At 42.3% G+C, this 21,892-nt stretch overlaps 1 protein-coding gene across 1 annotated transcript in view; it reads left to right on the top strand.

Moving 5' to 3' along the window:
• The window catches only part of LOC121396443 (nucleolin-like), a 69,621-nt gene extending 50,344 nt beyond the window's left edge, over nt 1-19,277 (top strand). Inside the window, exons 7-10 of the mRNA XM_041571353.1 lie at nt 16,740-16,799; nt 17,111-17,181; nt 17,555-18,086; nt 18,654-19,277. Of these exons, the coding sequence (XP_041427287.1) occupies nt 16,740-16,799; nt 17,111-17,181; nt 17,555-18,086; nt 18,654-18,710 (720 nt within the window). The 3' untranslated portion in view covers nt 18,711-19,277. The remainder of the gene's footprint in view (nt 1-16,739; nt 16,800-17,110; nt 17,182-17,554; nt 18,087-18,653) is intronic.
• Nucleotides 19,278-21,892: the final 2,615 nt, after the last annotated feature.

Raw genomic sequence — 21,892 nt, 5'->3', positions numbered from 1 at the left:
ATATTTTTTATGGAAATACATAGATGTATATTTATGCACTGTTGATATATACATGATGGACACGCTTTTGTTTATTTTAACATATATGCAGATTCGCTATATGTGATAGGCACTTAATTGGAACACATGATTCACACTGAGATGTTAATTGAATGAGGGCAATGATTGGTCTATGATGGAGCACTTTGTTATTTAATGTGAGTTTTTAAAGTTTTGCATCATCCTTGAAAAAGGTCGCATCATAACCCTTATTAGAAAAGGAACTTAAAGTTATAAAAGAGGATAAGATAGCTGGGAAGAAAAATTATACAGCAGTGGCAGGATAAGGTCTTAAATACTTATCAATCATAGGTGATTGGGGCCCTCTGCTGCGCCCTTGAACATACCAATATCTTGATCAGGACAGATTCTCATTTGGGGTGCCCGTATAGCTATTAAATCAATGTAGTACTCTAGCTATTTCTATCCATAAGTATCTGGGGTATGTCGCTCTGAGGCTCTACTTTTCAGGGTTTCAAAAAACTCCTAGCACTCCAGGAGGGAGGAAGGCTTCCAATGGTATTGCAGTATCATTCTGGAGACAATCTTGTCATTCCACGGGTGGTTCTTGAGATATCCGAAGTTCTCTTAGGGCCCTTTACTTGGGTCCATTCCTCCTTTAGTTCAAATTCTTCTTCTGTCAGTTGCTCAGGGTCCTTTAGCCAACCGGGTAGATCTATTGGGGGTAATTTGAGTTTATGCATAAAACTTCCAGTATCGGCAGGAGATCTGATAATTGCTGTTATCCCATCTTTGATCACCGTGAGGGAGAAGGGGTGTCCCCACTTGTAGAGTATATTTTTCCCTCTTAATATACCGGTCAGTGGTTTCAGCATTTTCCTTTTAAGCAAGGCTTGCCTTGATAAGTCTTGAAAAAGTCTTAAAGTGCTATCTTCATAGGAGACGTCGTCTGCCTCTCTGGCTTTCAGTAAAATCTCCACTTTAAGAGAAAAGTTATGAAGGCAACACAGGATATCACGTGGGGCGTTAGGTGGCTTTAAACTTTTGCACCCTGTGTGCTCTGCTAATCTCTATCTCTAAGGTTGACTCTCTTTTCAGGAGGTTGTTAAATATTTGGAGGCAGTCTGGTTGGATCCCATCATTTACTAACACCTCAGGAACATCTCTTATTCTGATATCGTTCCTTCTACTCCTGTTCTCCTGGTCTTCCAGTTGTCTTTGCAATTCAGATATTTTATTATCTTGATCTGTGATGTGTTTATGCATTGACCTTTGGTGGGCAGAAACCTTATCAATATTTGTTTCCAGGTTGTCCGTCCGTATGGCAAGGGCACTGATGTCTCTTTCAATATCCTGGATATCCTCTTTAATAGATCTTGTCATCTCGTGGAGCATGTCTTTAAATCCGATTTAGAGGGTAGTTGTGCAATATAGGACTGTAGGTCTTGCTCTTCGTGATCTTCCCCTGATTCGCTGTCTGTGTCTGAGTGCTCTCTCCTCCTCGGCATTTATTGCCGGTAGCGATTTGCTTTTAGCCTGCGTCTCCTTCACCTTCGCTGCTTTGTCCCCCCTTTGTCTTTGGGTTTTCCCCATATTGGCTTTGCTATCCAGCCAGTAAGTGTTGGGTGAGACACAACTCCCACACTGGGGGCTTACTGTGCCACTGCAAACTAGGCCTCCATCAGGCTGATCAACCACGGCAAACCCCTGGCAACCACGAGGCTTAGCCGCTTCACATCGAGTGCGACCGGACCGTGCTCCAACACTAGGCGCCCTTACTCTGCCTAGGCAATCCAGGGATCAGCTAATCCCTGGCGTTCCAATTTGGGAGGTGAGAAAGGTGCGAGATGGGCCTCCCCAACACAACACGCGCACAGCGTCTGTCAGCTATTACGGCTCGGCCTCAGAGTCTAGTGCCCGCACACAACAGGCACTAGACTCTGGACACAACCTAACCCGCAACTAGGGTTGAGGGTTAGGTTAACCAGGAAGAGGGGATGAAGTGAGTATGATCAGAGTAAGCCACTCCGCCAAAGCAGAAGTCTGCAAGAACCCACATGGCAGATGAGTGTACCTCATGATGACGGTCAATGGTCATGGGTCAAAGTTCGTAGGTCAGAGGACACTCCACCAAAGCAGATGGATGCAAGAGCCCCGACGGCCGATAAGAAAACCCCATGATGGATGTCAAAGGTCACGTGTCAAATGTGGAAGGTCCAATGGTATTGAAGGCTGCCAAGTAAAGGCACAGTTGCAAATTTTGTTGTGCTGATCAGAAGAAGAAACTGGAGGGATTTTGTTAAATTTTTGTTCATCGACTCTCATATCTGGTATCACATGTAGCAATAAAGAGCATGGGCTAAAGGTCATGGGTAAGATACCTAGAATTTAGATTGGCGTTTACTCAAAAAGCACTCCATTAGAGTAAGCTAGGGGTCTGACTGGATGGTCTAGCACAGGAATAAGCAAACCCCATGATGGAGGCTAAATTGCATGGGTCAAAGGTCATGGATCAGAGGGAACTCCGTCAAAGCAGATGGTGCCAACAGCCACTAAGGCAGACAAGTGATAACCATTGTGGTGGTCAAATTGTATGGGTCATAGGTAACGGGTCAAAAGGCACTCCGCCAAAGCAGATGGCTGCAAGAGCCAACAGGGCAGATGAGCATACCTCATGATAATGGTCAACTGTCATGGGTCAAAGGTCATGTGTAAAATGGCATGGGTCAGAGGGGACTCTGACAAAGCAGATGGCTGCAAGAGCCACCACAGCAGGCAAGTGACAACCATTATGGTGGTCAAAGGTCATGGGTCAAAGGTCATGGGTCAAAAAGTGTACTCCACCAAAGCAGATAGGTAAATTGCATGGGTCAAAGGGCATGGGTTAAAAGGTAATCAATCAAAGCAGGAGGCTGGAAGATCCATCAGGCAGATAATCCACACGATGGTGGTCAAAGTTCATGTATCAAAGATGATGGTTTAAATGACATGGGTCAAAGGTCACTCCACCAATGCAGATGGCTGCAAAAGCCCCAAGGTAGACAAGCGACCACTATGATAGTAGTCAATGGTCATGGGTCAAAGGTCATTGATCAGACGGCACTCCACCAAAGAACATGGCTGCAATAGTCCCCAAGGCAGATAAGCGAACCAAATGATGGTAGTTAAAGTCATGGGTCAAAGGTCATGAGTCAAATGTCACTGGTCAAATGTCTTGGGTCAGAGGGCCCTGTTCATGGGTCAAATGGCAGGGGTCAAAGGTCAGGGGTCAAAGGTAACTCCCTCAAAGCAGATGCCACCAAGGCAGACGAATGACAACCACTGTGGAGGACAAAGGTCATGGGTCAGAGGAGACTGTCAAAGCAGATGGCTGCAAGAGCCACCAAGGCAGACAAGTGACAACCATTATGGTGGTCAAACATCATGGGTCAAATGACATAGGTCAAAGGCCATGGGTCAAATGGTATTTGTCATATGGCATGGGTCAGATGGAACTCCGATCAAAGCAGATGGTGGCAAGAACAACCAAGGCAGATAAGTGACTACAACTATGGTGGTCAAAGGTTAAGTGTCAAATTGCATGGGTCAGAGGGAACTCCGATCACTGTCCTCTACAGAGAGATCCCATAAAACTATTGCAGCATATGTAGTCCCCTGTACTAAGCACAAATCAGCAGGAGTAGTCCCTAAGTTTGCTCATAACAGCTACAGAGTGATCCCAAAAAACTATGGCAGCATATGCATTCCTCTGTACTAAGCACAATTCAGCAGGAACAATCCCCTAAATATACTGTACAGAGAGATCCCATTCAACTATGGGTATTCCCTTGAACTAAGTACAAGCAGCAGGAACAGTCCCCTACTTTTGCTCATTGCCTGCACAGAGAGATCCCATAAACTTTGGAAGCATAGGAATTCCTCTGTAATAAGCACAATTCGGCAGAAACAGTCCCTAACTTTGCTCATAGCCTGTACAGAGAGATCCCATATAACTATGTAAGCAAAGGAATTCCTCTGTACTAAGAACAATTCAGCAGGAAAAGCACTGACGTTGGATTAAATCTTGTATAGAAAGATCCCATAAAGAATGGCAGCATAGGTATTCCTGTGTACTAAGCACAATTCAGCAGGAACGGTCCCCAAAGTTTGTTCATAGATATTGGTGTTGGAATTGAACTCATGGCTTCAGGACTTCAACTTTGCCTCCTTTTGTGACTTCAGGTCTTTTCGCTGCTTCAGGACTCCAATTTTGGCTATTTTCGTGGCTTTAGGTCTTTTCGCTCATAACTTTCGCACTTCCGCATTTCGGCTATTCGCGACTTCGGGATGAGGCGGCACGGCTTTGGCACTGGCAAGGGGGGCCCTGCTCTTTCGAAAAGTTCAGCACTGCCGGCCCCCCTTCAGGCTCGGGCCCAGCAGCATATGTATTCCCTTGTACTAAGCACAGTTTAGCTGGAACAGACCGTAAGTTTGCTCAAAGCCTGTACAGAGAGATCCCTGTATAACTAAACCTGCAGCCTTGTGCCTTTATATGGTGACAGAACCCCTCAGTGACAGCTAATATTCTTATCATTTACGGTAGGGGACACAATACCATATAATACCTGTGTAATACTCGGGGTCCAATGTATAACTTAGTCTGCAGCTTTGTGCCTTTATATGGTCACAGAGCCAGTCAGTGACATCTAACAACCTTATCATTTAAAGAAGGGGGTGCATTATCCCTTATAATCAATGAGTGATAGTCCCCTGTATAACTCAGCCTGCAGCCTTTATATGGTTATAGAACCCCAGCCCAGTGCCCAAAGCCCACCCCAGATTCAGCCAAGCCCACACCACAGTAAAAAGCCCACATAGACATCAGTGCTAAAACTAACCCCCCCACACATAATTTATAAAAAGCCATTGGTGGTTAAAACAAAAACATTGTTGGCCAGGGTCCCATATACAAGTTTTTAAAAAATCATTGGTGGTCAGGGCCCCATAAGATAAAAAACATATATTGGTGCAAGGGCCCCCCAAAACATTTTTTTTGGTTTGTTTTTTCAAAAGAAAATTGGTGGTGAGGACCCCCCTACAAGTTAAAAAAATCATTGGTGGCCAGGGCCCTCCCGCTATAAGTTAAAAAAAAAAAAACCTTTGCACCTGGTTCCCCAAAAATGTTTCTAAAAACATTGGTGGCCATGGCCCCCTCTTAAAAGTTTAAAAGAAACATTGGTGGTCAGGGGCCTATATAGTATTAACATAATACAGGGGTTTAATAAAATAAAAAACACACTGATCAGTGGACCTTACTCCTTACCTGGCTTTGGGTCCTTTCGAGGCTTCAGGACTTCAACTTCGGGTCTTTTCGTGACGTCAGGTCTTTTCGCAGCTTTGAAGACCCCCCACATGGTCTGTCATTTCAGGTACTGCAAATTCAACACATTTACAGCATTAATTTGTGGGGCAAAGATAGAAAAATGTACATTCACCCAAAAAAATATATTTTCAGAAAATAGACATTCCCCTGAATCCAAATTGGGTGTGCATGTCTTTCTACTCTGAAGCACCAAGCTGCGAGCCTTAACTAAATTTGGCGATTTTGGAGATAACTTCTACCTTGCAGCATCTTACCTGCTACATACTATTAGGTAAAAACATATATTGATACATGGAACTAGACAGTGTACTCTACAACTTCCCCGCAAGTTGGGACAAAATAGAAACTAATTAGAGACCAACACTGTGATACAAAGTATAGTGAGGTGATGAGGTCACCACCTTACCTACAATGTAACAAGCCAACTAGTTCAGGGACGTTACTGGACACTCTTTCTAAAACTGGGAAGTGGATTAACGCCCCCGCTCTCCATATCCCAGTCTTTGGCAATCCTACTTTCTCTCCTCACCTAGACTTAGACAACTACAAGGGAATTACTGATACAGATATCCCGGACACTTCAACCACAGTCACAATGATTCCTCCCTGTCTGCTAGCCTGTACAGAAAACGGTTCCTTCCAGTTGATACTGCAAAGGCCCTCAACCTAAGAAACTGACCCAATCAACTGGCTGATTATTCAATTATTAACCCTTTAAGTGCCAGCAGAGTTTCACATTTTGGTTACGCGAAATGCCAGCCGTTTTTGAAACATTTTGTGCTCTCTCACTTTAGGGGCATTTTCTGAGGGGAAACCTATAGTTTACCTAGGAAAACTATACATTGTTTTTTTCGGTAGAAACTGAGCTTTCTAAATCTGCCTGAGTTTTCATGTATTTCCACCTGTGCAAAAAAATTTATAGTGCTAAATACCAAAAAAAAATGAAAAATTATGATTTTTCATCGTATATCAATTTATACCAGAAAAATATTTCATTTTACGGATGAAAATCCAACTGATTTGGAAAGCCTTATGTCTCTCGAACGTGCCAATACCAGATATGTATAGTTTTAGGGAGATTTAGGACTTCTGTACCTCAAAAACTCCCGGCAGTATATTACTGAATTTTGAAAGCACTAAGGCTGAAAACGGCATGCTTTAGATTCCAAGGCAAAAAATCCTGAAACCGTAGGTTTACCCCAGAAAACCATACATTTTTGAAAAGTACACATTCTGCCGATTACAAAATGGGTAACTATGTCTCTCTACTCCCAACTACTAAACATAAAAGCTTGTCTGAACATAGTGGTTTTTCAAAAAAAAATTCAAAATTCTGAAAAATCATTTCAAAGGTTTTATTTTGCTGCTCCGCATATCCAAAACTATATTAGGTACCAAAAAAAAGCACCTGAAATATGATTGCCAGGGGTCCACTGAACAGTTTGATACCCATTATGCATAGGTTTACCAAAGTACCTGGCATTTAGAGACACCAATATGTAGTTAGCACATCCAAATTGTTCAGGACTTTACTTCAGCTACTGAGAAATCAACACATTGACTGCATTTTTTGTGGGGTAAAAACACAGAAATATATGTTTACCCCCCAAACCCATATATTTTTGGAAAGTACACATTCTACAGAATCTAAAATGGGTACCCATGCCTTTCTGCTCCAAACTACTGAGTCGCAAGGCTTTCCCAAAATTGTCGGTTTTGGTGAAATATCTGAAAATTGCCTCAAAGCTTCAACTTCTCAGCACCATATCACCCATGTATCGTTACGCACCAAGAAAAAGCACCCTAAATATGATTGCCAGGGTTCCTCCAAACAGTTTGGTGGCCATTGTTCATAGGTTTACCAAAGTATCTGGCATTTAGAGGCCTCAAAATGAAGTTAGCGCATACAAATAGTCCTGTGGCTAACATCATCTAATGAAAAATCAACACATTGACTGCATTTTTCTGGGGTAAAAACACAGAAATATATGTTTACCCCCCAAACCTATATATTTTTGGAAAGTACACATTCTACTGAATCTAAAATGGGTACCCATGCCTTTCTGCTCCAAACTACTGAGTCGCAAGGCTTTCACAAAGTTGTCGGTTTTGGTGAAATATCTGAAAATTGCCTCAAAGCTTCAACTTCCCAGCAGCATATCACCCATGTGTCATTACGTACTAATAAAAAGCACCCTAAATATGATTGCCAGGGTTCCTCTGAACATTTTGGTGGCCATTGTTCATAAGTTTACCAAAGTACCTGGCATTTAGAGGCCCCAAAATGAAGTTAGCGCATACAAATAGTCCTGTGGGTAACTTCAGCTAATGAAAAATCAACACATTGACTGCATATTTGTGGGGTAAAAACACAGAAATTTATGTTTACCCCCCAAAACCCATATATTTTTGGAAAGTACACATTCTACAGAATCTAAAATGGGTACCCATGCCTTTCTGCTCCAAAATACTGAGTCGCAAGGCTTTCCCACAATTGTCGGTTTTGGTGAAATATCTGAAAATTGGCTCAAAGCTTCAACTTCTCAGCACCATATCACCCATGTATTGTTATGCACCAAGAAAAAGCACCCTAAATATGATTGCCATGGTTCCTCCAAACAGTTTGGTGGCCATTGTTCATAGGTTTACCAAAGTATCTGGCATTTAGAGGCCCCAAAATGAAGTTAGCGCATACAAACAGTCCTGTGGGTAACTTCAGCTAATGAAAGATCAACACATCGACTGTATTTTTGTGGGGTCAAAAAACACAGAAATATATGTTTACCCCCCAAACCCATACATTTTTGGAAAGTACACATACTACAGAATCTAAAATGGGTACCCATGCCTTATTGCTCCAAACTACTGAGTCGCAACGCTTTCCCAAAATTGACGGTTTTTGTGAAATATCTGTAAATTGCCTCAATGCTTCAACTTTCCAGCACCATATCGCCCATGTATCATTACGTATCACAAAAAAGCACCCAAATTGTGATTGCCAGGGGTCCTCCAAACAGTTTGGTGCCCACTGTGCATAGGTTTACCAAAGTATATGGCATTTAGAGGCCCCAAAATGAAGTTAGCACATACAAATTGTCCTGTGGGTAACTTCAGCTAATGAAAAATCAACACATTGACTGCATTTTTGTGGGGTAAAAACACAGAAATATATGTTTACCCCCCAAACCCATACATATTTGGAAAGTACACATTCTACAGAATCTAAAATGGGTACCCATGCCTTTCTGCTCCACACTACTGAGTCGCAAGGCTTTGCCAAATTTGGCGGTTTTGGTGAAATATCTGAAAATTGCCTCAAAGCTTCAACTTTCCAGCATCCTATTGTCCATGTATCATTACAAGCATAAAGCATCCTAAATATAAACATAGGGGTCTACGAAACAGTTTGATGCCCAATATGCATAGATATACCAAACTATGTGGCGCACAGAGACCCCCAAATGACAATATGTATAGACATTTTCACGGCTGACGCGCTGGCTGCTGCGACATAACCACCCGGTGTGTGTATTATGCGACATTAGACCACCTAACAGTACAGAGACCCCAGAAAACCATATATTTTCAGAAAGTACACATTCTGACGAATCCAATATGGGTAAATAAGTGTTTCTACTGCAAACTGCCAAACTGCAAAGCAATGCTGAACATAACGTTTTTTATCAAATTTCTGAAAAGCGTCACAAAGCTTGAATTTTACCCCATTATATGCCCCACATTTCGTAACTTATCAGCATAAAACATCCTAAATATGAACGCCCGGGGTCTACTAAACACGTTGATGCCCAATATGCATAGATATACCAAACTATGTGGCGCACAGAGACCCCCAAATGACAATAGTGTATATACATTTTCACGGCTGACGCGCGCCGGCTGCTGCAATATAAGCACCTGGTGTGTGTATTATGCGACATTAGACCCCCCTAACAGTACAGAGACCCCAGAAAACCATATATTTTCATAAAGTACACATTCTGACGAATCCAATATGGGTAAATAAGTGTTTCTACTGCAAACTGCCAAACTGCAAAGCAATGCTGAACATAACGTTTTTTATCAAATTTCTGAAAATCGTCACAAAGCTTGAATTCTACCCCATTATATGCCCCACATTTCGTAACTTATCAGCATAAAACATCCTAAATATGAACGCCCGGGGTCTACTAAACACGTTGATGCCCAATATGCATAGATATACCAAACTATGTGGCGCACAGAGACCCCCAAATGACAATAGTGTATATACATTTTCACGGCTGACGCGCTGGCTGCTGCAATATAAGCACCTGGTGTGTGTATTATGCGACATTAGACCCCCCTAACAGTACAGAGACCCCAGAAAACCATATATTTTCAGAAAGTACACATTCTGATGAATCCAATATGGGTAAATAAGTGTTTCTACTGCAAACTGCCAAACTGCAAAGCAATGCTGAACATAACGGTTTTTATCAAATTTCTGAAAATCGTCACAAAGCTTGAATTTTACCCCATTATATGCCCGACATTTTGTAACTTATCAGCATAAAACATCCTGAATATGAACGCCAGGGGTCTACTGAACACTTTGATGCCCAATATGCATAGATATACCAAACTATGTGGCGCACAGAGACCCCCAAATGACAATACTGTATATACATTTTCACAGCTGACGCGCTGGCTGCTGCAATATAAGCACCTGGTGTGTGTATTATGCGACATTAGACCCCCCTAACAGTACAGAGACCCCAGAAAACCATATATTTTCAGAAAGTACACATTCTGACGAATCCAATATGGGTAAATAAGTGTTTCTACTGCAAACTGCCAAACTGCAAAGCAATGCTGAACATAACGGTTTTTATCAAATTTCTGAAAATCGTCACAAAGCTTGAATTTTACCCCATTATATGCCCCACATTTCGTAACTTATCAGCATAAAACATCCTAAATATGAACGCCAGGGGTCTACTGAACACTTTGATGCCCAATATGCATAGATATACCAAACTATGTGGCGCACAGAGACCCCCAAATGACAATAGTGTATATACATTTTCACAGCTGACGCGCTGGCTGCTGCAATATAAGCACCTGGTGTGTGTATTATGCGACATTAGACCCCCCTAACAGTACAGAGACCCCAGAAAACCATATATTTTTAGAAAGTACACATTCTGAAAAATCCAATATGGGTAAATATGTGTTTCTACTGCATACTGCCAAACTGCAAAGCAATGCTGAACATAACGGTTTTTATCAAATTTCTGAAAATCGTCAGAAAGCTTGAATTTTACCCCATTATATGCCCCACATTTCGTAACGTATCAGCATAAAACATCCTAAATATGAACGCCAGGGGTCTACTGAATACTTTGATGCCCAATATGTATAGATATACCAAACTATGTGGCGCACAGAGACCCCCAAATGAATCCATAGCAGACAAAATTTCCATGGGCAAAACGAAGTAACATAGAACTGAGCCAAATGGTATAAAATCAGTAAAATCCAACAAAACCACAAAAATCAATGGCTTTTTTTTTTTTAGCCTAATGTAATTAACGGTCAGAATCAAAGTTTGATTATTTTAGCATAGCTAAATAGGTTTTACAGATAGAAATAAGCGAACAACACCTACGCAAAGCTGAAAATGAAATAAAATGGCTAAACATGCAATAAAATGGCTAAAAATGTACAAATATCACTGAAATTGCAATATAATCACCGAAATAACATACAAAAGGTATTGCGCGGTGCAATTAGCAAATACGCTATTCGCAATGGCAATAAAACAGTTTTTACAGGCAAAAATACAGACGATGCGATAAAAGAAAATAAAAACACACAAAATAGCGTATGTGTGTGTACAACAGGCAAATTGTGTGTTGTATGCGTGTTGTTTGCATGTGCAAGTGTGTGCAAGCATGTGTAAGGGCTGTGAATATATGTGACCCCCCTGATCCCCCAAAATTGAATGTATGTGTGTGTAAGTGTGAATATAAGTGGGAATGTAAGTGTATTAGTACAATAGGTGTGTGTGGGTGTGTGTTTGTGTGTATGTGTGTGTGTGGGGGGGCACTAACCTGGGGTGGCAGGCTGTAGGTTGTCCAGGAGGGCTGCATGATGAGCTGGAATCGTCTTCTTTGCTGGATCTGGTGAGTGGGCGGTGCTGTAGGGCTAGGAAGCACAGGCAGCAGCAGGGCACCTAGATTTCATTGTGCCTGCTGCTGCCTTGGGGCCCCTGGGCGATCGCGCCTCAGGGGCCACTCGTTCCCCGCTTCTGCTCGTTGCCTAGGGGCTGGGGGACGAGTATGAACGGAGCGAGCGGCTTTTTTAGCCGCTCCTCCGTTCAAAAAAAGCAGGCAGCAGGCAAACAGCAGCAGAGCACGTATATTTTGCGTGCCTGCTGCTGCATTGGGGCCCCTGGGCGATCGCGACCCAGGGGCCCCATTTTCCCTACGTAGGCTCGTTGCCTAGGGGAAGGGGAAGCTGGCAGGGACACTAAGAACGGAGCGAGCGGCTTGTAAAGCCGCTCCTCCGTTCTGAAAGTGCAGGCAGCAGCAGGGCACATATGCTGCACGTGCCTGCTGCTGCCTTGGGGCCCCTGGGCGATCGCGACCCAGGGGCCACTTGTTCCCCGCCTAGGCTCGTTGCCTAGGGGCTGGGGAACAAGCAGGAACGGAGCGAGCGGCTTTACAAACCGCTCCTCCGTTCCCAAATCTGCAAATGCTGCAGAACGTAGAATCTACGTTCTGTGGCATTTCAAGTTACTTTGCTACAGAACGTAGATTCTACGTTCTGTGGCATTTAAAGGGTTAAAGGTATTCCAGTGTACTTGGCAAAATTCAGCAGGAACAGCCCCTATGTTTGCTCATAGCCTGTACAGAGAGATCCCATAAAACTACGGCACCATCTCTACCTACTATAGCTGCTATCCCAAAGCCACACTCCCTTCCCAAATGTGTTGCAAGGACCCCAATATTTGCAGAGACCACTGCAGATGCTAGGTGGTAGCTGAAGAGAAGAACATGTAGATGGCTTTTAATCTGACATATGTTGTTCATATAATGTGGAAAGCAATTGCAAAAAGTTTTTATTTCTGGGGAACAATCTGAAAACAATTGAACTGAAAATTTGGAAGGTAAACAACCCCTTTAAGTATATGGCACCAGCTAAACAAAAACTGTTCACTGGCTCCATATCCATCACCACTGACCCCAATAAGAAACAACACGGACTACTTACCTGGGATTGAACATAAGGGATACAAAACTGCTTTTGGGCTCCAGAATCTTCAATCAAGGCACCTTCTAGGCATGGAAATAGACCAGATCCCCATGCTCCTAAAAAACAAAGAAAAGCGGTGAGTTGGGGACAAGTGGAGGTACAGACAGCTGAAACATTACATGACGTCTATATCAATAGGAAATACTGTGTGTAGACCACTAACCAGCTTTGAAACATAAAGCTCTATAAATACACCGACACGGACTCTCTCTAACGTACAAGGTCATGCTGGAACACAAACACCCCAACTTACCGGACTATACTAAGTCTTCGGAAACAGACTTAAACCTCAGTCCCTGAGCAAGATTGGCTGGACATATTCCAAATAATCACAAAATGCTCAGTAAGCAATAAATAAAAAGAACAATGAGATCCACCATCTCTACCCACTATTAAGGCTAAGGAAGGGACCCCCTACAAGCCAAGGACCCCCGGTTCTACCAGACTGAGCAACAGCAGCAGCACTGATTGGAACCATGGCTGATGAATGAATGGACCCAACAGATATGGCAGCGCAGTAACTGCACTGACTCAATAGGCCACACATACAAAGCAATGCTCTGTGTACTTAATAGTCTGTGTATGTGCTGCACATCTAATTAGAAATAAATGCCATATAATCCTCACTCATCAACAGGGGACACTTCCCCTTTAAGAGCAGGGGACAGAGGTGACTTCCACCTGGAAATGTGACAGTTGGTTCAGTCCGTTGGTTGGCCCTGTGGTGAGAGGTAAGAATACTTTCCCTCTGGGAGATTTTTTGCCAAAAAACCTTTATTTTAGTGGAAAAAGAGGAGGGAATTTGGGCAATGTCCCACAGAGATGAGCAGGTGTTGTGCCTCTCCCTGATTTTAGTGAATTTGGTTATTTTTCCCCTAAAATGTGCTTGGGAGATGCCTTTAATCCTAGTGCTGGTTGGGAGACACAGACTTTTTGTGGATTTGGCAGTTATGCAGGGCTGCCAGCAAATATTCACATTATCTACAGAAGGAAAGTTTTGGGGACCCTGTAGCACACCATAAGATACTTAATGTATGTTCCCAGTACTGACAGGCTCCTTAGAGATTTGTCCCTTTGCCCCTGGGTATGTGCCCTGTTCTTATGTACCAACATTGTAGCTAAATACATGTTCCCTTTATCCAAGTCTGGAACTAGGGGTGGGAAGCAGAGGCACGTGCCATGGGGACAGTTGGGGGTGAGGAGTGGGGGACATACAGCAGGTCCCATAGAAGAGAGGAGACTTTATACCTAGGGTTTGACAGTTGGTTTAGTCCGTTGGTTAAGTGTATATTCCCTCTGAGAGATATTTTGCCACATAACCTTTACTATATTAAAAACAAGAGGGGAAAAGGTTGGGTGACGCCCCCTCAGACTAGCAGATGTTGCTCCTCTCCCTGATTTTAGTGAATTTGGAGATTTTTCCCCTAAAATGTGCTTGGGAGAAGCCTTTAATGTTAGTGCTGGTTGGGAGACACAGACTTTGGCAGTTATTTAGGGCTGTCTGCTAATTGACTGTGTGAGGAAACTTCCAGCATTCTAGAGACCGAGGCTCAGTACCTGCTGGAACTGATACAAAGCTCAAAGTTTAGGGGAAAATACATTTCTGCTTTCCTCTGTATTAAATAGGAAATATTAAGCGCTAAATTCCTTAACTTGCCTTTATATTCTCTTTTCTATACAGATTGCTACAGTGCCTTTCCTGCATTTTTGGACCGCAACTTCAGTGATTCACACCTGCCCATTAACACCTGGGAGTTTTTTTTTGGCTTCTCCATTGTTCATATAATTACATCTTTATCTGAACAGTGTAAGAGAGCCAGGGGTTCCTTAGGGAGACCCCCCTTGGGGTGGCCCGGCCTTGTGCCGCCCCCTATATTTTTTCCCCATCGGAGAATCTTCATTAAGAGGTAATCTTTCAAATTCAACTGATTCAGCACATGATTTCTTCTTCAGAGAGTCTGTCATAAATTCACTTGAGGGGTCCCACGTGGCTTTGTGCATATGAGCCCATACGGTTACTGTATATTGTATTTATAAGAAGCCAATCCATCAACAGCATTAATAATGGGCTTTAATCATTGACTGGAACAATGTTTCATACAAATGGGAGAATATAGATAAGGAAATAATTAAATGGGTGGTTCACCTTTAATGTATATTTTAGTATATAACAGGATGGCTACTTCTAAGCAACTTTTCCATTAGTCTTCATTAAATGTTTTCGATAGTTTTCTGACTCTTTCCAGCTTTCAAATGGGGGTCACTGACCCCATCAAAAAACAAATGGTCTGTAAGGCTACACATTTATTGTTATTGCTACTTTTCTTCAAATCAGCACATGGTTGCTAGAGTAATTTGGACCTTAGCAACCAGATGGTTTTAATTGCAAACTGGAGAGCTGCTGAAGAAAAAGCTCAATAACTCAAAACCCACAAATAATAAAAAGGCAAACCAAGTGCAAATTGTCTTAGAACATCATTCTCTGCATCATACTAAGAGTTCATTTAAAGGGGAACAACTCTTGACTTCATTTTGGCTGATTATGTCTATTTGTCCCTGTAGGTTTCAACGATGGACAAGAAGCAGAGAAATCCATCTCTTCTGGTAATGCCTCAGTGTAAAACAATCCTCTCTCATCTGAACTGGTGTTTCCCTTTCACTCTTCTATATCAGCTCTCCTTAAACAGCTGTCTGTCTGTCTGTATATATATATATATATATATATATATATATATATATATATATATATATATATATATATATATATATATATATATATATATATATATATATATATATATATATATATATATATATATATATATATATATATATATATATATATATATCACGCTTAACATTCCACTGTTGGTCAACACATTAGTATGCAGTGAACAAACAAGCCACACTCCAAGGTCTTCATTTTGAAAAATAAAGGTGAAGTTTTATTCTCAACGTTTCGGCTCCTTAACTGGGGCCTTCTTCAGGAGACTCTCCTGAAGACGGCCCCAGTTAAGGAGCCAAAACGTTGAAATAAAACTTCACCTTTATTTTTCAAAATGAAGTCCTTGGAGTTCGGCTTGTTTGTTCACTGTATATATGGAATCCAATCACTACGTTTATTAAATTTTCAGAATAAAATGCCCTTATTCCTGGTATGTTTGCCCCATAAAAACCCAAACCCCTTTCTGTCTCTATTCTCCTCAGAGCCAGAGCCACTTAGTATTCTGTCCCTAATGCTTTTTCTTTTTACTTCCAGACGCTGTACTCCGTCCTGAAGGACTTCAGGGCGGAATATACAGACTTTGAGGCCCTCGCTTCTTATTATGGTAAAATCCTATATTATTTATCAGTTCCTAAGGTTGTGCCATTGTTTTATTATTTGTGAATTCCTTTCCCCATATAGCGCAGTATTTAACTGAATTGTGTTTTTCCCGCAGAACATCACTACCGGGTTGAATTCGGCGAAAACATCGTCCTGTAAGTAAAACATAAATGGACTTGTTACATGTTGGGAATCATTTGCTATTGCCCCAGGGGTAACTGCAAGGGCAATACAGCTGGAAAATGTTTTATTAACATTCAGTGATATTTCTTTTTCAGAAAGCACTTCCTTCTAACATGCGATGTGGACCCGAGGATGAGGGCCAAAGAGAACATTATGCATTACTGGAAAATGCTCCACTCGCTGGTATGTAATGCAGAATAGATGTTTAGATGAATAGGGAACAAATGATATTAGATTGCCAGCTCTTATCTCACGCTGCTTCTTTCTTTATGTTACAGGAAGTGATCAAGAGGGAATATGCCGCCCTCAGGAAATCTGCCAAGCTGCCTCCTGTAAGTGTCACTAGTATAATTATTATTATTATAGGAGAGGTTATTATTCACTGTGTGTCTCTATAATAATCTAGAACATTATTATTCATTGTATCTCCTGCTCCCCTGGGGGCTTCTAAAGTCACCCATCCAAGTGCCATTTTCACCAGAAACAAAAATGGTTTTATCACAAGTGTTCACATGGCCACAATAATGGCATTGGTACAAAGAAGCGCTTAACATTGACTCTCTTCTTCCACAGGATCATCCAACTCGAGTGCGAAACCGGAGGAAGCAGCTTGAGTATTTGCGGCTGGAGAATGTAAGTTCCCCTGGGATCACTGTCCCTGATGCTTTTCTTGGGTGTTTAACCACTAGATAATGAACTTTGATTGGTCTATTGCAATCGGGACAACGGCACAAGGGGTAATTTGGGGTTTTTTCTCCCTATGATGAGAAAAGGCTGATGCTCAAAATTACAATATCACAACATCAGCTGCCGGCAGGGAATCCCACACCCTCACTGCCCTCAGCATATAAAGGTACTATTAGCAGCACATATACAGGCATAATCCTAATTGTCTCCTTTCTTTCCCCTTTGCTCCTATCCTTGTGCCTCCCCTGCGCTCACAGACTATCAACCAACATCTGACGCAGCTTCACCATGAGTTCTTGAGGGAGCTGAAGCTAAAGAAAGCGGCTGGGTATGTATTTTGCAATTAACACTTTCAATTACACTTACTGGCACATAACATATTCAAAAAAATATAGATGTTTTCTCGTACCTACGGGTGCTTTTGGCCATAATGATAGCACAGAGACTTGAACTTTTTTAGGTCCCTACAACCATAGCATGTATCTCAGCATGTATCACTGGGGGAAGTCTAGCATGGAACTTACTATGCTCAGTAACTGCCCAATGTGTTACAGTAGGGACAGGTGTGTAGCAGGTATAATGATATTTCTTAGGTACAAGGCTATTTTAATCCTCCAGTCCTCAGAATTGTAGTTGCAATACTTTGAAAACAAATTATAACAATGACCCATTTTTTTACATTTTCTTCCCTTCAAACCTAGTAAAAAACAAGCACACAGTCCTGCAGATGAAGAAGAGGAGGATGGAGCCCCTGCAGCAGCAGAAGAGGAAGCTCTTGATACAGAGGACAAGGAAGAGGAAGCGGAAGGAGCTCCCGCTGAAGACCCTGCAGTGGAGGAGAAGATGGAGGAGCAAGCTCCTGCAGAGGAAGAAGAAGCTCCTGGAGCAGCAGAAGAGGAAGCTCTTGCCTCTCAGGAGAAAGAAGAAGGAGCTGAAGATAAAGAAGAAGAGGATGCTCCAACAAATGAAGAAACAGCTCCTCCCGCTGAAGAACAGCAAGTTCCTGAAGAGGAGGAGAAAGAAGAGGGAGCGGAAGTAGGAGGTTCTGCAGAAGAACATCATGCCCCTGGAGTGGAGGAGAAGACGATGGAGGAGCAATCTGCTGCAGTGGAGGAGAAAGAGGAGGGAGCTGATGGTGAAGAAGAGATCATCAAAGATCCTCTGGTGGTGGAGAGGCCGACCCTCCGAAAACAGTTCAGGAAGGCCATCATGAAGAGGCTCCGGAGAGTTTGGGTAATGTATCAATTTACTGACAATTACCCATTATCTAGAGATGCCTCATGTTGTCCAATGCAGCTCCACTTTACTTCCTGCTGTTCTGAGCATTTTCAATCAGAACAATAAAAGGAAATCATACACTGTCTGTTGAGGCCGCAGGCTGATTACTTTGAGGGCACCCCATAGACCAATGTTTGGCTGCCTTTAGGTTGTAAGAGGTTGCTGACCGAGATAAAAGTCTGCAGATAAAGTGTCGATTCTATAGTAGGCCAATAACAGGGGAGGTAGGTAACGCTTATAGGGCTGCTGGACATCTGGCTGAGATATCCACCTTTGGAAATGGGTTGCTACTGGGTAATGGACTGGCGCCAGGTGATCAAAGCGTATAAAAGAATAAATGGCACAGGCTCAGACTGAGATTCATAATAAGCCAAGGCATTCCATGTGTAGAGAGACCCAAACAGTCCCCACAGGCCCAACGAATAGTGCGTTCTTAAAGCAAGAACTATAGCCTTTAATATCATAAGGAAACAAGTATGTCTTTATTCTTATGTCAACACTTTCTATATCTTTTCTTTTCAGCATTCCACCCAAAGACTCGCCGCCTGCTGCTGCCGCCGACCCAACACCATGGCCTGAATCTAAAGAAATCCTAAATGATCCAGGGTGTAAAACCGACTGCCGTTTCTAGGAGTCAGGAAGGAATTTTTACCTACAGTGCAGATTGGTTCCCATAGTACTCTAGGGTTTTTCGCCTTCCTCTGGATCATTGGTCGTTAGGGATGCCCAAATATAAATTAGCTGTTAATTTTAATAAATCCTGTGCTCTCCGACAGGTTTCCCCATAAAAAAGTCTCTGTGTTTCTTTAATCCCTATGGTGAATATTGAGGGAAGGGGCTCCTGTGCCTCATTCTACCGGTTGGGTGACAGGGCAATTAATACTGCTGGGAGCTGCTCAAAATGGCAGTGTAAGGGTAAAACTGGGTTGTGGTGCTGATACAGTGGGTTATTTGATGAAGGGAATGGGTTAATTTCTCTGCAGGGTTATTTGCTTCATATGTACATTGATGGGGATGAAAGACATAGGGACACATATTGATCTCAAATGATTGAAAGGAACTACAAAATTGCTTTACTCCATAGGCCACAATGTAAGCATTTCCATTCAAGTCCATTGCCCTCTCAATATTGGAATTCCATCCACTTCCCACAAGCCTATTTATACTATACCAGACATTTAGTATATGAAGGTGCTTGATATTGGGGAATGCCTGTGCTGGATTTGTTTTTTGGTTACCACTCTCTCCAGGTTATGAGAAATCCTTTTGGGGTAGGGGATTCCTGCTAAAGCGATGGAGGAGTATTATATTTCTTCCTGCCCCCACAATGACACACTCCATTGTTTGCTAGGCGAGGAAGCCCTTTGAGGGGTAATAAGGAAGGTAGGGGCAAGTTGGGCCAACCCTGCCCCTGGATCCACAACCCCCCCCCCCCCCCACTCAGTACCAAAGTTCACATGGACATGAACCTGGAACAGTAACTTTTGGTCAAGGTATACTCTTTAAACAGTTACCTAACTCAACCTAAATCAAATGTATTAGTAGAACTTTTCTGCATTTCTGATTTCGGTAAATATGAGGCAGTGGGTTAAATACTTTGGTCAAACACTCGCCGGTCCTAATAAAGGCAATGGCAAATGAGGAAATGTGTTGTCTATGGGAAATCTGTGCTACTGTCAGGTGACAATTCTCATGAAAATACCTTCCCCTCATTTAAATCTTAAAAAAACCATTGGTGGCCTGGGGCCCTAAGAGTTAAAAACATTGGTGGCCTGGGACCCTAAGAGTTAAAAACATTGGTGACCTGGGGTCATAAGAGTTAAAAACTTTGATAGCCTGGGACCATAAGAGTTGAAGACATTGGTCGCCTGGGGCCCTAAGAGGTAAAAACATTGGTGGCAATGGGGCCCTATGAGTTCAAAACATTGGCGGCAAGGGGCCCTAAGAGTTAAAAACATTGGTGACAAAGGGGCCCTAAAAATTAACCTGGTGACCTGGGGCATAAAGAGCTAAAAACAATTGTGGCAAGGGGCCCTACTACAAATATCCTTATCATCTACAGTGGGGGTACAATATCCCTTATAATACACAATACTCAGAGTTCCCTGTATAACTCAGCCTGTAGCCTTGTGCATTTATATGTGATGTCTATAGCCTTATAATTTACAATGGGGGTTTATTACCCCCTATAATACATTTGTAACAGTCCCCAGTGTAACTCAACCTGCAGTCATGTGCATTGATATTGTCACAGAACCCCTCAATGACTTCTAATTTGCTTATTATTTAATGTAGGGGGTACATTATCCCTTATAATACATGACTAATGCTCCGAGTTCCCTGTATAAGTCAGCTTGCAACCTTGTGCCTTTATATGATCAAAGAACCCCTCAGTGACTTCTAATGTCCATATCAATTACAGTATAGGGCACAGAATCTGTTATAATACATAAGGGATAGTTCCCTGTATAACTCACCCGCAGCCGTGTGCCTTTATATGGATTCTCAAATCCTTATAATTTACAGTAGGGGTACATTATGCATTATAATACACAAAATATACTCATTGTTCCCTGTATAACTCAGCCTGTATCCTTGTTCCTTTATATGGTCCAAGAAATGTTTCACCGTCCCTCTCTACTATAGCACCTCATCTATTCAATGTGGCAAAACTGCTGATCCCCACATGATAGAAATCGCTGCAGCCCCCAATAATCCAGGACTGGATAAACAAAATGAGTGAATTATACCATTCTGAGGAAATCTCAGCTACAGCCCCTGAATATGTCACTAAATTTACAGCTAAATGGATATACTGGACCCTCTGTAAAGGGGTTGTTCACCTTCCAAACACTTTTTTCAATTCAGGTGTTTTTAGATTGTTCCCCGGAAAGGAAAACTTTTTTCAATTACTTTCCATTATTTATTTTTTACTGTTGAATGTTGAAAAGTTGAATGTTCCTGTCTCTGGTGTTTGATTCTAGCAGCTCAGTAAATCAGGTGCAGACTCTGAACGGTTACAATTTTGGAACATTAAGTTGATACATTTCTCAGCAGCCTCTCTGGAGTATTAGCAACTATTGTATCAATTCTAACAGCCGCCTGTAATGAAACCCAGAGATTCTGCTCAGCAGGGACAAAGATAAGAAATGTATCAACTAAATGTATCCATTTAGAACAGTTTACAGGGTCGGCGACCCCCAGGGCTGCTTCAGAAGGTAAAAAATGACACTTTACACTTCAATATTTGAAAAACTGTGACACATAGAAAATAGAAAGTCATTGGAAAATGTCATTATTTCTGGTGATCTATCGGAAAACTAGTTGTTTGAAGGTGAACCATCCCTTTAATGAGAGGCTGGGTTGTGAGCCGGGCCCCTCGGAAGTGCCAATTTAAAAAAAAAAGCACCAAAATTGCCTGCCTCTACAGCCACTCTGAAGATAATCCTCCCAGCCGCTCCTAAATTAATCTTTCTAGACACTTTGCAGATAATCCTCCCAGCCGCTATGAAGATAATCCGCACAACCGCTCTGGAAATAATCCTCCCATCTGCACTGTGGATAATTCACTCAATCCATATGAAGATCATCTGCTCAATCACAACAAAGAAAATCCTCCCATCCAACCGGAAGATAATCCTTCCAGAAGCTTTTAAATTAATCCTCTCAGTTTCCTCTCAATTGCTCTGAAAATGATCCTCCCAGCTGCTCTGAAGATAATCCTCCCATCTGCACTGCGGATAATTCACTTAGTCCATATG

Source organism: Xenopus laevis, chromosome 7S (genome assembly GCF_017654675.1).
Source record: "Xenopus laevis strain J_2021 chromosome 7S, Xenopus_laevis_v10.1, whole genome shotgun sequence".
Classification (NCBI taxonomy): Eukaryota; Metazoa; Chordata; class Amphibia; order Anura; family Pipidae; genus Xenopus; species Xenopus laevis.
This window is presented reverse-complemented; position numbering and strand designations above follow the sequence as displayed.